This window comes from Trichechus manatus, unplaced genomic scaffold (genome assembly GCF_000243295.1).
Source record: "Trichechus manatus latirostris isolate Lorelei unplaced genomic scaffold, TriManLat1.0 scaffold00055, whole genome shotgun sequence".
In the NCBI taxonomy this organism is placed as follows: Eukaryota; Metazoa; Chordata; class Mammalia; order Sirenia; family Trichechidae; genus Trichechus; species Trichechus manatus.
The window spans coordinates 11168281-11185826 of NW_004443991.1; the positions used below are offsets into that span (position 1 = coordinate 11168281).

General features: G+C 40.1%; 1 protein-coding gene across 10 annotated transcripts in view; it reads right to left on the reverse strand.

Moving 5' to 3' along the window:
- Positions 1-4550: 4550 nt before the first annotated feature.
- The window catches only part of CD47 (CD47 molecule), a 107107-nt gene continuing 94111 nt past the window's right edge, over positions 4551-17546 (reverse strand). For 4 of the 10 annotated variants that reach the window (XM_023732900.1, XM_023732899.1, XM_023732895.1 and 1 more), the window contains 3 exons: positions 16871-16902; positions 15697-15721; positions 9333-15080 (listed from right to left, as the gene is read on the reverse strand). In XM_023732900.1, the coding sequence (XP_023588668.1) occupies positions 15019-15080; positions 15697-15721; positions 16871-16902 (119 nt within the window). In that variant the 3' untranslated portion in view covers positions 9333-15018. Of the gene's footprint in view, positions 15081-15696; positions 15722-16870; positions 16903-17546 lie in introns of all 10 variants that reach the window. The other 6 variants (XM_023732897.1, XM_023732903.1, XM_023732896.1 and 3 more) reach the window with 5 other exon arrangements.

A 17546-nucleotide genomic window follows, 5' to 3' on the forward strand; every position in this document is an offset into this window, starting at 1 on the left:
TCCCCAGGAAGTTTTCTGCCCTTTTATTTTGGTCACTTGGGTGAGCCATCTTGTCTTGTTTCTTTCTATGATTTGATATTTTCTGCTGTCTTCAAGGCATTAAGGTGTTATTTTATTTATTTATGATTTTTGTTTTGTTTTGATATATCAGAGTGGGCACTCTCTCCAGTGGGGGATGGTGGGGTGGGCAGCCGGGGGTCATGCAGGTGCTCTCTCTGGTGGGTGGGGGTGGGGCAGGTGGCTGGGGTGAGATGCTCCCTCTGGCTGGGGATCATGTGGCACTCTCTTCCATGGGGGAGGGGGTGGACAGATGGCTGGGAGGCACATGGGCCCTCCCTCTGGTGGGTGAGGGGTGGGACATGGGAAGGATGGGACAGGTGGCCTGGGAGTGCACAGGTGTTCTCTCTGGTAGGGGTAGGGTGGGGTGAGTGGCCAGGGAGAGGGGGAGAGGAAAAAAAAGGGGGTGGAGCTTGTCTATTGCTGTATGTTTGCCACCTGTCCTACTGGTCAGCTACTGCTGCTAGAGAGTCACCCTGTCCCTGGGCCCTGACTTCCTTCCTGTTCTGTGTATGCTAGGATTCCTGAAGCTCTCATCCGCCTTTCTGTACTCTCCCTCCTTAGCTCCAGTTCACGTCCTGCTCACCTTGCTTCACTCTAGGTATGTCTTTGCAGTTTCTCTGTCTCCTATCGGGAGTTCTGTGATATTGTCTTCCTGTGCTCCTCACCCAGGGTTGCTGCTGGTTTTGTCTCAAAACAGCCCCACTGTGCCAGGCTTTCTCACGGGTACTTCCTCTCTGTATCTCTCCCTGTTTGCTGCTGTCATTCAGTTTCTTTTTCCCCCTGGTGTTTGATCTAATTCTATACCCTTTCATTTGATGCTCAGGGTTCCAGTGTTGTCATCTGTATCTATTACACTTTGTTTCTTGGGTCTCTGCTATAGAGGGACAATGTGGTGCATATGACCAGGCCACCATCTTGAATCAATCTCTCTACTAGGCACTTTTATATACCTTATGTATTCCTCAAAACAGTTCTGGAAGGTGTGTATTATTTATTTATTTTTCCCTAAGTATAAATTGAGGGTATCAAAGCTCAGAGAAAGTAAGAGACTCACTAAATTCTATACCTCATCTAGTCGGGGACTGTGTGTCTACTCCTGGCTGTATTCTTGGGCCCTTATAATACCCAGCATGGAATGAGTTCTCAACATGTAGTTGCTGATAACATTACTTGCCGGGGGAAAGAGCCAGTAAGTTATGAGACATTCATGAAAGATGAAAAGAGCCCTTGTGGGATGAAGATGGAAAGAAAGGGGTTTGCATAGCTAACAGTAAAAAAAGAAATGACTTCGATTTATATGTTATCACATCTTCTTTCCAAGGATTTTGAGATACTTGATATTTCATTTGTTTCATCAGTCCTGGCAATATTCCTGGTAAGTGAGGAGAAATGAGGCAAGAAATGATTTGGTAAAGGCCAAACATGCAACTCAAGGACTAGGTGCAGTCATCTTCTGCTCTTGGTCCAGCTCATATCTGCATCACTAGATCTTCAGGAAAACACTCTTCAGGCACCTCTAGGGAGAGGGCCTTTCACCTGCTATCTTGATATACCACCTAGGAACATACCAGTATTAAACTCAGCTTCAGGATTAGCCAAATTTCACCTTAGGCTCTGTATTAGTTTCCTCATGCTGCCATAATAAATTATCACAAACTGAGTGACTTAAAACAGGAGAAGTTTATTGTCTCAAATTTCTGGAGGCCAGAAGTTCAAAATTAAAGTGTTGGCAGATCATGATCTCTTTTAAGATTTTAGGGGAAGAGCCTTCTTTGCCTCTTCCTAGCTTCTGGTGGTTCCATCAATCATTGGCATTTCTTGGCTTGTGGTTGCATCACTCCAGTCTCTGCCTCAGTCTTCACATGGCCATTTTCCCTCTATTCCTGTGTCTCTTCTTTTTTTTTGTAAGGACACTAGTCATACTGGGTTAGTACTCACCTTACTCCAGTATGACCTCACATCATCTTAACAGATAACATCCTCAAAGATCCTATGTCCAAACAAGTTCACATTCACAGGTACTGGGGGTTAGGTCTTCACGATATATTTTTAGAGGAAACAATTCAATCTATAAAAAGCTCTTAGTTGATAGGGCAAATAGAGAGAAAACAGCTTAGAAAACTGTGGGTAAGATATTTTGACAAAGCAGGTAGGGGTGACCCCTCCCCAAATCTGTCTTCTCCCAGATCTGACCTTTAATGCATACCTTAATGCTTAGAACACTGCAAGAAATTCATCTGAAAAGAAGCAAAATGTCAATGTTTTTCTCAGCATTTCTGTATTTTTTATCAGAAAAGTAACAACATACTAACTATAGCTATAGACATCAGTTTTATGTAGATATTAGCCAAGAATTGATTGAAAGCTGCAGCAGAAGTAGCTTTATAGTCACAATACTTCTAGGACATTTCTATACTCAAACTGGAGATCTATAGGCATGTAAGCTGAAAGCCAGTGGGGAAGTTTGCTTGAGACTCCTAGACATAGCCTTGACACTACCTACCCTAAAAGCTTGAGTAAGACACAGAAGTGTTAATTAAATGCTGGTGACAAGATGTCCTGAGTTGATTTTTTTCTCATTTAACGTTAGACTTTCTTGATTTAAGTGGCTCAGTAAGAAAAGAGATATAATTGCATCTTGCTATAACTATTTCCACTGAGACATGGCTTAATTTTCATTATTGCTGTTGATTTTTTAAAAATTTCAATAGAACATTCTTGTTAATCTTGCTTCAGTGAAATTAGTTGTGCTGTGTTTTTCTAGTTTCACAGTTAATTCCAGTGTAGAACCAATTTGTTTTTTACTATTCAGAATATCCTTACCACTGATAATTTATCGATAATGGCACAATTCACAGTGTACTTTTATTTCAGGTGGAAGGAAGTGAGGGATTGGTTTGGAGAAAGCAACAAGAGGGAAGTGTCTATAAAATACCCTTCATCTGGTAGCATAGGGTGGTGATGTTCCTAATGAAGGACACAGTGTCTGCTCTTTGATAGGATTACCGTGCTGTGATTGGCTCTCTGCATCACTTTCTGTTCCTTCAGAGACAAATGACAAGACTAAGAAGAGCCTCCAGTATAGTTACTGCATTTCTGAACACCAAACATAGACAGTGAAGCATCTTTTAATGGACTGTGACATTGATTCACCACATTTCTCTGGCCAAGTTGGGAGACAGGAGCTAAAGCACTGACATATTAGAACAGCTCAGATTCCCTCTCTATGGAAAGTATATAATATTGTCTTAATGTAAAACCTTATCATGCCTTAAAGGCCTTTAAAGAGGCACTCTGTAAAGCAAATTTCTGCACTCTGCTCCAAGGACTTATGCAAGTTAGCCCTCTGTGGCATTTTTGCTCCTGCCTGAACTAGGTATCATCCATGGACATGTGAGTTGACCAGGGAAGAAGAGCAGGCTGATTACAGTATAACTGAAGGCTTATCAAAAGCCCCCCAACTGATATTTCCATTTGTGAAATATTTACTAGGTCTCAATATTTTCAAACTCTATCTACACTCCAATATACTTGGACTTTGTTTGGGCTGGTTATTAGCTTAGAAACAGCTCTAAATTCTTATTTGTATTCTACCTAGTGTGATGGAGGGCCTAATTTTGACGCATTTTCAGAAGTCTTGAGAAGCAGTCATTGGCATGGAGCAATCAATAAAATGAAAGAGCTTAGTAATGTTGGCAGGAGGAATGGAGTTCCAATCCAAAGACCCTCTGTATGCTCTGAGGAGGGCTCCTCCCTTTCACCTCCTTTACATTCTAGGAAAGGGCAAATAGTATTATGCAGTGCCTTTCTCTAATGCCACCTCCTGTGCCCTGGTTTCACTAGGGAACCAGAGGAAGTCCTGACATGAATATCATGCTTGGAGTAAACATATCTCCAGTGTAGCCATACTTGTTATATCGTTCTACATTTCCAATCTTTGTATGTTCTATTTGCTTCTTTGGCAATGACCCAGCACAGGGAACACATATTTCAGTATGTTATACTCATCTCTCCACCACCTGTCTGTTTATCATACTGTGGTGGCTTGAGTGTTGCTGTGATGCTGGAAGCTATGGCACTGGTATTTCAAATACCAGCAGAGTCACTCATGGTAGACAGGTTTCAGCAGAACTTTCTAAGACAGACTAGAAAAAAAGGCCTGGCAATCTACTCTCGAAAATTAGCCAATGAAAAGCCTATGGATCACAACAGACTGTTGTTTGACTCTCTTGCTTTGGACACAACATCAGGAGGGATAGATTGCTGGAGGAGGACTTCGTGTTTGGTGATGGAGTGCCAGCCAGGGTGAGGGAGACCGTCAGTGAGATGGACTGGCACAGTAGCCATGATGATGGACTCGAACTTGCCAGCGATTCTAAGAATGATGCAGGTAACATATCCTCCTGTTGTATGCAAGGTTGCCGTGAGTTGGAGTTGACTTGATGGCAGCTATCTATTTCTATGCTCATCTCTAGGCTCCGTTCGTTATGCTGGTTTTTTTTTTTCCTCTCTTTGGTAGATGTTTATTAAGAAAAAGAAAAAGAGAAAATAGTTCATGCCTACTGAGTGCTTACATTGGGCCAGGCACTGCGCTAAATACTTGCATGCATGATCTCAGTGAAGACACAGGGCACAGAGAAGTCTGGTGATTTGTGCAAGGTCCCACAGCCGGTGAGGTGCAGGGCTGCGGTGGCCTGACCCTGTGTATGCTGCCTCTCCCCTAACTGCCTGTGCTTGGAGCTGGTCCAAGGCACTCAGGTGATATCTAGAAGCACAGAAACCATCTCTACCATAGGGAAAAGTAAACTGTTACCAGGAACCATCGAAGCCTCTGTGGCCTTCTTTAAGGGCAAGAATAAATGTGCTGAATTATCCTTCCAGGCACTAATGACTGGGCCGCTGAACACTGCCACGGCTATTACTGTTTTCCAAGCTAACACTTGGCCGATTCTCTGCTTTACTTTCAGGCTAATAATTAGATTTAAATCCCTGACAGGACTGCAACTGTTACCCCAGGGGGTTTTAGATTTCTTTACTATTGCTTGCAAAGATTTCATTTTAAAAAAGCCCTTTGAAACTAAGTCACACTCAGTCACAGCTTTGAAAAAATCTATTATCTTGTGAAGTCTTTTGAAGAACATATGCTGCTCTCTCCCTCCTCACCTTGAAAGATCAACCCTTTCTTATCCCCAATTTGAAGAATAAAATACCCAGGAGGACCAGAGAAGGCAGACTCATAAAATGCTGTTTTCATCAGCACCTGTGTCACCGCCAGGTTATTTTGGATAGCGTCCAGGGTCTTAGAATGTGTTGATTCAGGAATCTTATTTGGCTTTAGGTTTTTATTTTTCTAAATTCGTTTTCTACAGATAGTGGAAATCATAGTGGTGACTTTCCTTCTCAGGCGAAAACAAAGAACTGTTCTTTGTATGAGTAAATTAATCTCTTGACCTACGTGCTGGGTTGTTTTGAACAAGGCTTTTAGGGACAAAATTTTGCATGGAGCTGTTTACCCCTTGCTCTGCTCTCCATGCCCCCACTCCCACCCCCACTGGTTGGTCAGAGTACTGTGGCGGGGGGTGGGGGCGGGGTGTGACGTGTAAAGACTCTTTTCTCTGTATAAAGATACCTGACACAACCTGGGCACTTCAAGCCTTTCGAAGAACAAGACAGAGGAAGTAACTGGCCCAGGTGGGGATCACCGGGCAAGGCTGGTCTCGTTAGCACATGTTAAAGCAACTGAGCAGCCTCCGTAGAGGTCCAGGCACTCAGGAAAATCTGTTCTGAGGCTTTTCCACCGCTTTATGTCAGGAGTTTGTTTACATAATCCCAGCTGCTTCTAAAGAGGAGGCAGAGAGCTTGGTCTCTCTGTTAAGTCTAGTTTATTCAGAAAGAAAATTGTTTCTACCTGGAAGCCTCATGGATGAGATCTGGTGAACTATTCCAGCCAATCATTTAGCCAAATGTTTTCCGAGAAGAATGCATTTTATACTTTTCCAGAGACATAAAAATAATACAAGAATGTTTGATTTTATTAAATATGATACTTTTGATAAAACAACAGACGAAATTGTTTTTGGATAATTTTAGTCAAAATTCTTTTAGTCAATTAAACAATGCCCTACAGTCTATCAATTGGCTAAAAGCATAAAGAAAGATTCCATAATTTTCTGACAACTTTCTTTGAACGTGAGAAAAACTGGTACTCATTGATTCTTTCAAATATATTCCTACATAGGAGCCATTTAGTAACAGTTGTTACCAGAACAACCTCTCTTGACAGGTAGACATATAGCTAAAGACCTGAGGAGATGTGGGCTTTATCGAATCAACGATAAAAAAAAAAATCCAAAATAAATACCTATCCAACTTGACAATATTGCAATAATACCTATCCAATTCATCTTGACAATACTGCAATGAAGAACGGTTTCTTCCGGTGACAAAATACATGCAGCCTCTAACTTGCAAAAACTAGGTTTATGAACATTACATTCTAAAAATCCCTGGTTGAGCCAGGGGCAGTAGCTCCCTGGAGTGAGAAGCACTCCTAGACTGGGTTCCACCTTGTCTTCTTGGCAGGAGGTGGGGGCTGGAGGTGCGCCACCACAGGGCTCTCTCACCCCTGGTGCTGGGAAGAGGCTTACAGCAGCGGGGAAAGCACAGGGTCCAGTATTTCCCAGTTGCCCTCAGCATGCCAGTGATGCACTCTCCCACAGAATGTTACATCTGATGAGAATGTGCACAAAAGTTTACTTCGCCCATAATACATCTTAACTATAAAAAACCAAAACAACCAAACCCTTTGCCATAGAGTAGATTGTGACTCCCAGTGATCCTACAGGACAGAGTAGAACTGCCCCATATGGTTTCCAGGGAGCACCTCGTGGATTCCAACTGCAGACCTTTTGGTTAGCAGCTATAGCTCTGTAACTACTGTGCCACCAGGGTTTCCATAAGCTTAACTATAGCACCTCAAAACAAACATCTGTTGTTACTGAGTCAAAAAGCCTCTGTGGACTGTGTGTTATAATTTATTTAAATGGATACGAACTGCCAGCCTTTAGGTTAGTAGTCCAGTGCAATCTGTGCCACCCAGGGACCTGAATAAGTAGAGAGCTTCAGTGGAGGACGTATTTCACATTCTAACCAATAGAGTTAAACTGTTCAAACAATTCATTTGTTTAGAAAGTCCATTAGCTTGTATGTTGCTATTTTAACCTTGAGGAATTTCTCAGGCAAGACACAGAAAATTTGGTAGCAAAACTGTATGTTTTTTTTGGAGGCAGGTCTATGATCATATAGGATTATTTTAAGTAGAGGATCCCAGAAAGCCTAGTATTATGCCATGGTATCGCAATGTGTCCCTTAAGAGAGCAACAGCCCGTTTTGCAAATTCTGCAAAACTAGCATGCTATCTGCATTAAAACTGACATCACACTGCAGTTTTCAGACAAATAATTTCTATCCAAACTGGACTCCTTACCAAGCATTTCTCGTCATCCAAACTGGGAAAAAGATACCTGCTCTTCCACAATTGGCCATTATCAGAGCTGAAGAGCAGCTGCTTTCTAGCCAGATGACTAAATAATTGCTAATGAAGTAAACATGGTGCAAGTTCTAATCATTAAGCCCACTGTCACCTCTATGCAGTCTGTAGAGCTGTTCTCAATATTAAACAATCCATCCAATTATACATAATTTGAGATTTAATACTTTGTTACCTCTGATTTGATCAATGGGTACTTCAGCATGACGCTTACCCAAAATAAAGACTGAGTGTTGAAGTCTGGCCTAGGCTCACTTCTAACACCAGACACTGCTGGTTTTGCTAAATCCCTGAGCTACTGGTCACTGGTGAGATCCTGTCCTACATGGATGGTGTTACCATAGTCCATCATTGTCTAGAGCTGTCAAACTGGAGACTCAGCTGGAAGGGTGCCACACAAAGCTGAAACCCAGCTGCACTGGGAGCCAGCAGCTCCGGGGGTCTAATCAGGTGGAGTGCAGCTCTGTGCTCTCCAGCGCAGCTTCCATGGCAGGTGGGGAGCCATTCACTGCTCTCGGAACTCCACTAGTTATTGCTGCTTCAAGGGAAACAATCCTCATCACTGCATACAAATTACATCACCTATGAGCTAAAGAATGAGATGGTATTTTGCTGCCAAGTATTATTTTCCATTCAAATGGTCTACAATCACACATACAATGCCAGAATCATAAGAGTACATGCCTGCCTGTGAGGAATGCAGCCAGAGCTGGGAGTTCTGTGCTTGAAATCCTAAGGACACCTCATTTGATAAGTCACTATCATTTGATAATGGTTCCAATTCTGCTTTGGGAGAACTTCCCCTCTGGCCTCCTGTCTGTGCTTCAGACGGAGCTGACAGCTTCCGTTCTAGGATGGATATGGGGCTCAGGCCGGCTCAGAGCATCCAGGACGTGTGGCCTGGGATTGGGTCAAGGATGGCATGAGACCCGGTCGGAGAACCGAGGAGCCATCTCAGACTGCAGACGACAATTGAGAGAGAGGTGCTTTTTCTCCCCCCTCTGCTAACCCTAGATCTGGAGGATGGGCCTGGGACTGCAGGCAGTTCTTCTGCCATTCCATGTTACCATGAGGGAAGGCAACATGGAGGAGGGAAAGGAAAGCTGGAAGCCCACAGGACACTGTTCCTTACGGTGCTTTCGTTGAGTTCCAGGATCCAGTCGTACATCTGAATCTTGAGCTACATGGGCCAATGACTCCCCTCACTGAATTTCCTTTATCTTTAGCTTGCAATCAAAATAACCCTAACTAACAACCAAGTCGAATGAAGAACTATACGTTTTAGTCTGTAAGATGCTAACTTATTCTACAGATGAGGACACAGAACCAGAGGCCAGTGGCTTGCTGAGGTCCTCTGCTAGTCAGCGGCAGAGCCCAGAACAGAACCCAGGCCTTCTGCTTTCTCAGGCAATGTTTTCACTCGACCATGGGAAAAGTAACCAGAAAAGGAATCATGAAACACAATGGACTTGTTTAAACTTTTAATTAAACTTTGCTTCTATTAAAAGTTACTCTGCATTGTTACCCAGAATACAAACAACTTGAAAATACATTAATAAACTAAATTTCTGAGAAATTTTTTTAAAAAATGGGTTTATAAATTTGATATTTGAAGTCATTCTTTGCACTGCTACCTAGAGTACGGACAACTGGAAAATACATAATTAAATTTCTGAGAATGTGCTTGTGGTCTGCTGTAGAAGCAACAGAAAGAGTCCAACAAAACAGCTTAAAATGTTTTATTAAGTATATATAATAATACAGGGCAATATTTACAAAATTATGTTGTTTAAATAAAAAAAGTATCTTGGCAAAGACTGCAGATATTCAAAGCTTCAAACAGTGATAAATTGATTTAATACATATAAAAAAAAACCCTTTAACAGTACAACACAGCTGTAAAACTTTGGTCTTTAAATTCACTGCTAAAAATGGCTACTGACAAACAGCACACCTTTAATTGCTATGCAAAAGAGTCCCCAAAGCAGGATCTTGCATCATGTAGCAACACTGGAATTTTCTTTATTTAGAATGGTTAATAGATATTTATACCACATGGGATCCAATTCTCAACAATGGCTTTTTGTAAATAATGCTCTGTAATAAAAACAAAAATGTTTCTCTGTCTCACCAACCACGATAACAACACTTTTAAGATTCCACTGATGCTGCCTTACAGAGAAGCTTATTACAATCTTTTTTTCAAAAAGGCTGTATTTATGGGAAAGCCGATCTTACACAATCATAATTAAGAGCTCTCAAATGCCAAAGGCTAAGAACTTCCCGTTCACTGCTCATCTCTTAAAAGTTACTTGGATTATCTCTCTATTAGCCACTGAAAGTGACTTAACAAAGGCCCCCAGTGGGTGATGGCTGTTAAGTGATTCTGCAAGTATGACACATGTAAAAAACTAAAGTCAAACAAACTCTCAATCAAATGAAATACAGTGAAAAGATACAGGGTTGCCCAGCAATCATTTTTCCAGTTTAAAGAAGGATGTATTTCCATACATACACAATAGGTCTCCATTTCTGATCACTCACCTTAGGACAAAAGAAATCTACAAGTTGATACAGCGCTTAATTCTTACTGATGAGACGGGGAAGTAAACGTACCACTTCTGGAGCTTCATTAACTCAAACCGTAATTTGGCTGGTCATTTACTGACTATAGTATCCTGAAAAGAGCAATATTCCCCCTTATGGAATAGCCCCATTGATATCACTCTGATATCAACAGGAGTTTCAATAGAACAGACCTGGAGTTTCAAGGTGAAAAATCGTCACCTTTTAAGGTTTCCAGAATATGTGAGATTTGTCAAAAAAGAACACTCTCTAGCTCACCCTATTAAAAATTGTGGGAAATCTAAATACAGCCAACACTAAATCATCAAACTTATATACTGAGAGTCTAACGTACGCAAAGCACTGCAAGAGAAGAGAAAGGAAGAAAAAGTTCTTGCTGTGGAAGCAGATTAAAAACCAACGGAGGTAAGCAGAGACAGATGACATACTAGGAAGGGTAAGGGGGAGACAACTGAGGCGGCTGGACAGGCAGAGGCAGATGGCAGGGCGAGCCAGCGGGGAGGAAGGGCTGGTGCAGAATGTTTTGAAGGGGAAAAATATTCTGATTTGGCCAGAAAAGCTGGAAAGGCTGTTGCAGAAAATGACAAATGGCATCACCCTAAGAATGTACAATAAATAATAGTGAATGCAAAAGTCGACCGCAAAAACTGGGATGAGTGAGTAAAAAGCAATTATGGAAGATAAGTGATGCTCAAAACATTGTTAGCAATTTTAATTTAGTGTGGCAGAAAACTGGGAGCCATTACAAGCCTGATTCTCAGAGAATGAACTGGCCCAAAGATGCCCCAGCAAGATGATTCTGCTGCTCTGGTCCCTTCTCTGGAGACGGTGACACTGGAAGAGCTGATTGCATTTGGCATTTTGCCTGCTACCTTCTGACGGCACAGTCTAGGGCAGTGAATGCCTCAAAAATCAGGCGGAATTAAATGGAACACAAAGGATGGATCATTCCCAAGACTAAACCCCAAACAAAAGAGCTCACTGCATATTAAAAAGTACAACTTTAGTTTATAAAAAAATTTTACTATAAAGACTTTCATACTTGATTTTTTCTTTATAGAGAATAGGAATTTGGGTCTTTTTCAAGTCCATCTACTTTTTTTCTCCTTTCATCAAAACTGATTCACAAACTATGTCGGCAAAGCATAAATATTTCCAGAAGAAAAAAGAGCAGCAGAGACATCAGACTTACATAAGGGAATACAGCTCCCTCTACATGTGCTAATATTTTAGACAGTGACACAATTAGGGAAGAAAGGTATTTTTTCTTTTTCTCAAGCTGTCTCCATAGTGTGTTCTGTATTTTGAGAGGCATCAGCAGGTCATTAAATTTAGGTTTGCCAAGAACAAACCACTTGGTCCCAACATGAAATATGACAATTAATTTGGCATAAAAGAGACATGGGAACATTCAGTGGACTAAGAAATAACTATTATTAATGCAACTACAAATATGAATGTCTTATTATTACACAAAAATTACTAGTATTTTAAGAGGGTATTAGTGACCAGTCAAAAAGCTTGACAAATTACCTAGAAGTTTTTAAAGTTTTAAGGGATCAAATGTTTGAATCCAATATAATTTCACCCAACAAAGATCTTTATTTTTTGTAATATTTTTACTAAAAGCATGAAATTCACATTTGCTCTCCTGTAGGTACCCCTCTTCTGTCTATACAGAAGATGCATGTGCCTATCTTACACACACACACAAACACACACCCACAAATGAGGCAAAAAACGAGTGCTAATAACCTAAAAGTATTCCAGGCGATCACAACTGTCGGAACGTTAATTTTCTCTAGCTAGGGGGGACATGTGGGGATTTTGTCTCACCTTTCCATCTTAGAGTAAGGGAGTATGAGCAGGACTACATGAGGGAGGCGAGGAGTATTTTCATGCAACAGAGATACAACAGTAACAAAACCACCCTTGCAAGGGCTGGCCTGTGGGCCTGTGGGTGACACACACTGTGTTGCCATGCAGAAGACTCATAGTTCAAATTTCAATCTTCGTTTTTCATGCCCCGGATCAGAAAAGAAGTGAAGAAACACTGTAGATTTTGCCTTCAAATCAGAGGAAGGGAATACATATCTTACAATCATAGTTATTTTTGCTGAAAAGTGTTAACACAGTGCTCTGAGAACAAGTCTGGCTCCTTTCTGCAACTGATGCTACCGTGTCACTTGACCATGTTCGAAGAGGAGAAAAGATGCTACGTCTTGCACAGCATAAGAAAGTAACAGTAGGACAAGAGAGGGCTCATAGGGTTGTGTGAATAAAAAAACACATCCATCAATAAAATTACCCTAAATCTGGAAAGGATCTGTTATACTGTAGGCTGAAGGAGAAATGTACGAATAGCAGCCCCCAAGAATGAAGACCACTGTCTCCATCAGTATCGCATTACACATAGGTGGCATACAAGATGTTCCCAACCAAATTCCTACCTGCACAAAAATTCACTATTCCCTTGACCCAGAAGTGGCAGGCATATAATCCAGCTAACAGTGTATATGCCAAAGCTGCTGTGAACCTGAATTTCAACAGAAGCCACCATTTTTCATAGAGATTCCTGGACAGTCACCAAGTGGGTGCTAGGTAATTCTCACCTAGAACCAATTTCAACAGGTGAGAGTCAGGAAGCCCTAGGATCTGAAAAGCATCACTCTTGGTAGCTTCCTACTCTATTTTGCCCCTAACTGAATAAAAATAATAAAACAAAACAAACAAAATTGGATCTCAATTGGGCACACAACACAAATCATAGTCCTTTTATTAACTAAATTACAATTTCTTTTAATAAAAACTTAACTGTAACAACCAGTTAAGGATCTATGATTTATTTTCTCCTATAGACTAAAATCAGTTAATTTTCTCATCCTCTCCCTGACAGTGAGGCATCAAGGCCATGGTGCTCAGACACAAATGCAGTCCTTTCATGTCGCACCTCTCCACACCACGGTCCATGGCTCCACTTCAGTTATTCTACGAAATGGAAAAATGAATATGCAATCACTAGTCATGTCTATTCCCTATGCACTAATAAGTTGACACATTTAAAAATTGGGCATCATTTCAGATATACAGTATCTAAAAGAAAAATACATTCAACACAGATCTGCAAAGGTCAGAGACATAAACCAAGCCAATCATTACTGTTTTAAGTACCAGGGAATAAAAGAGCAAGGCCAAGTGAAAATAAAAACCAACACAGTTTAATAATTTCCTTTTGCTGAGTGAATGAGGAAAAGCCAAGAGATGTTGATTTTTCAGAATAAAAGATATTGATCCTAGAATAATGTTCTATTACTTTCACTTTCCATCTACATCACTCATTCAATGTAAGTGAACTAAACTTATGATCTGGCCCACGTGAAAAAGGCAGTGACACTGTGGACCTTAGGAAGGCACCTTGAACCTTATTCACTGACAAGGCATACACACTGTGAGCACTGAGCAGCTGTCAGTAGAAAGAACACACCAGAGAGACATTAAAAACAATCTGATTTTTATCAGCTAAACAGTATCAAAATTAAGGGAACTTTCAAAGGTCATCAGAGGTTTCATGTGCTGAGAAAACACAAATATTCAAAGCAAAACTGCTTTACAATATTTCCACATAGAGTTGTTAAAAAAAGTCATGTCTAAAGGGAGATTATCAAAAGAAGAGGCACTCAAGGTTCTTATACTGCTTTTCTGAAATGGTGAAAAGGTGCTTAGTTTCCTCATACAACTACAGAAGAATGACACCACCGTAGGAAAAGAAAGAACAAAGAAAAAACTGACCACCAGAATGTAAACATGGACAGACCATGCTACAATTCCAGGCATCAGTTCTTTTTTTAATATCTTTATTCCTACTAACTACAATTTTTTTTCAGGAGGGTGGTGACTTGTATAACAAAACATGCATTTCTGTAATAAGGGCTGTGACACAGACTGCAAAAATAGGAGCATTCTGTGATTTCTTGTTGAACACAAACCTAAACACTGTTTTAAAATTAATCCACCAACAGGTGATCGGAGTGTTTTTAATCATATGCAAAAATTAATTGCACTTAGGGGAATGCAGCCTCTTGTGCTGAACACTGCACTTGGTTGTGGAGCTGAGCAGTTAGGTCACGGACTTTAAGACAGTGAAACAAAAGCTGACCATTTAAAATACAAAGACAACCATTTACAAGATCAAGGGATGACTTTAAATATCAAATGCATGCAGATCTTTTTGGTAAGAACACAAATATAATTATTAAAATGTGAACAGAACTGAAGAATCATAGCATGTTAATGTAAAATCAAAATGAATGCTTGTAGCACTCACATTATCTTTAACTACTGACAAATACATGTCTTTGAAATATTCCATTACAGGTGAAAAGTTATCACTAGCCCAGATTTCCAAAAAGAAACAAAAGCTAGAGTAACTAAACATCTCTCCTTTTTTAAAATCCTCTCTCAAAAGGTTAGAACCAAGTTCCTGCTTAGAAAAGCAGAGATATTAAGCCCTCATTGGTTAAATGCAACAAAAACACCAACACAAATAAAAGAAACTCTGTCAAAATGATAAAGATTTGTGCTAGATTTATCTACGTGCCTTATAAAAAGTATTTTAAAGTTACAGTCACAAGACACTGAATCTCTCAGCTGTGAGCTATATGAATGGATTAGTGACACCCTGTAACTTTTATATTCCTAGTTTTATAAAATTTTAAAAATAAAAAAATTTGGACCTTTATGATTTGACAGTGTCTCTTTTAGTTAAAAGAAAAAAAAGGTCGTACTTCCAAGAAGCTATTTTCTTTTCCATGCCCATATTTTAACTAAAATTGTAGGTACATTGTATACTTACCATCATTCATCATTCCTTTTGATTCTTTAAATGCTAAGAATTAGCAACAAGCCAAACAGGCAGTTAGTATGGTTCCACAATTAGAAATCAGTTCTAAATAAACAAATATGCAATAATATCATGCTAACTGCTCCTCAACTATATGGCCAAATTAATTTTAAGGCTATCATTTTATTACATTGGCTCACACCCAGAGCCATCCTCCAAACAAAGCCAATTCAGTTGGAAATACAGATCTAGATTTAGGAAGAAAGTGAGACGTTTTGGCCTCACTTCATGGTGATAGCCTGTGTCTTTCTGAAAGTTATAAATCAGAAATTAAAATTACTTGGGCTTATTCTCTACTGGTGTTGTTACACTTCATCTTGGGCAATACAAAAAGGGAATGTTACTCCTGTCCAAATATTCTGTGGCTGGGGCAAGCAACTACTGAAGAGACACAGAACAGTGTCTTTTCCCAGAGGTGAGAATATTACAAAAGCAATACTCATAATTCCCAATGAGTAATCAGGAAAAGAGAGGTCAAGAAAAGAGAAGAAACAAGATTCTTCTCAAGGCACAGACAGAACATTTTAACTGCTCTGGGGACCAGTACAAAGTAGGATCTGGTGATGGGTCAATAATATAGAAGTTTGTAATATGCACGTACCATTAAGGGGTTCCTCTACAGCTTTCTGGAAAATATTTAAAATATATTTACAGAAAAATAGAACTTATATCATGTCCTTTTATACTAAAATTTATATACACTAATATTTAAACTATAAAGTAAGGTGTGGATCCTACAGTCTGAAAATAAAATAAGGCAGTAAATAAAGGTTAAAGGAGTGCTTGCCAAGTCTAGTTAACAGTTTAATAAGAACTGGTTTATTCTCTTAATAGTATTTGTCTATGAAGAATTCCCACCCCACCTTGCCTACCCCAGTTCAAAACAACTGTTAAAGGCAGATGTAAACAGCAACAAGAGAACACACACATGGTTACACAGCAGACAGGAGCAAAGGAGAGTTATCTTCTAGCCATCCACAATGAACTCGGAAACAGAAAGAAAATTTGTTAGGATTTAAAGGATTTAAAGGTCCAAAGATTAAATTATGTCTAACAGAGGCACTTTAAAAACTGTTGGCTGTCTGTTACCGATGTAGCTATGATACCAATCTTTTATTTGAATGAACACCTGTGGGCAGATGAGCCACCTGCCCCCCAGTGCCTTTCAGGCACGCTATACTGGAAGCTTGTCAGACTTGGCAGCGTGCGTAATCTCCCCTTTCTGCACAGACAGGATCTCAAACACACTTGTATGCTATCATTAATCCCTTATAGGAAGCTGAGTACAGTATAGTCCTTTCCAGATTGTATTTCCATAATATACCTCTTGGGTCTATCACCATGATGAGTCTCTATTTATAAAGGTTTTTTCCTCCTCATTTATGCCCCTCAGTTTATCTCCTAAAGTTGCTCCTTTTCTTTGGATTTTCTCAGAGAGCTTATTAAGGTATCTAAGATACAGTGAAACCTGCTGTATAGTATTAAGGAAGAAAAATATTTATAAAAATGGAGGAAAGAGGGAGGGAATAAATCAAAACTCAGAATATCTTTCAGCAATACTGACATTTATTTTATAGATTATAATTTTTTTAAATGAAATCAGTTTAATATAACCTGTCTCCCTCCCTTTCAAGTCTGAGACTGTCTCTGTGGGTACTCACATCAGTGCCCAACAGGTCCAGCAGGTGAGGACACTATACTGGAGTCAGCTTCCTTCTGATCACACAGGTAAAAACCTTTATTCTCTCCCAATCCATTAAAAACATTTAACTTACCCTCGGAGGTTGTATAGTCCCCTGACTGGAAGCTGATATAATTAAAAAAAAAAAAAAATATGAATGTAATAAATGAAAGAAATCAAGGCAATATAATACTTAACTGTAAAACAAACTGTTCAGGGCTAAAACTACTGGTGCCAGAGGCTTCACTGAAAGAGCTCCAGCTCTGATAGTCTATTCAAAAATCCACAACATTACTGACTACATTCACTGATAGAATAAAATGACGCAAATAATGCACATACATGAAATAAACACACACATACATTGTCTCATCCGTGCATGCCATCTCTCCAGTCAAACACACTACTTGTTAAGCTTCTTGGTGGAAAAATGCCGCCACCTACTCACTCCCAATGTGGACTCTATAGTCCTCCCTACTCGGCACAGCCAGAGCATGAGAGAATGCAGCCATGACAGTACCGCACAGACTCCAGCCCTCCTGGCTCACTGCTTGTGTTCTTTGCAGTCCAGTCTGTTTTCTCCTCATCCTTCTAGTTTTCAAAGCTCCAGATGTCTAACAAACTAAAAAAATATTCAGACCTCTCTGAGGGTGAAGGATTATTCTAGGCAGTTGGTTACAGCCACAATCAAGTCCTTCTCTATCTATTCCTCTCTCAGCTTTCTGCGTTACCCTTTGCACACACTGCCTCTCAATGAAGTGGGTCAATAA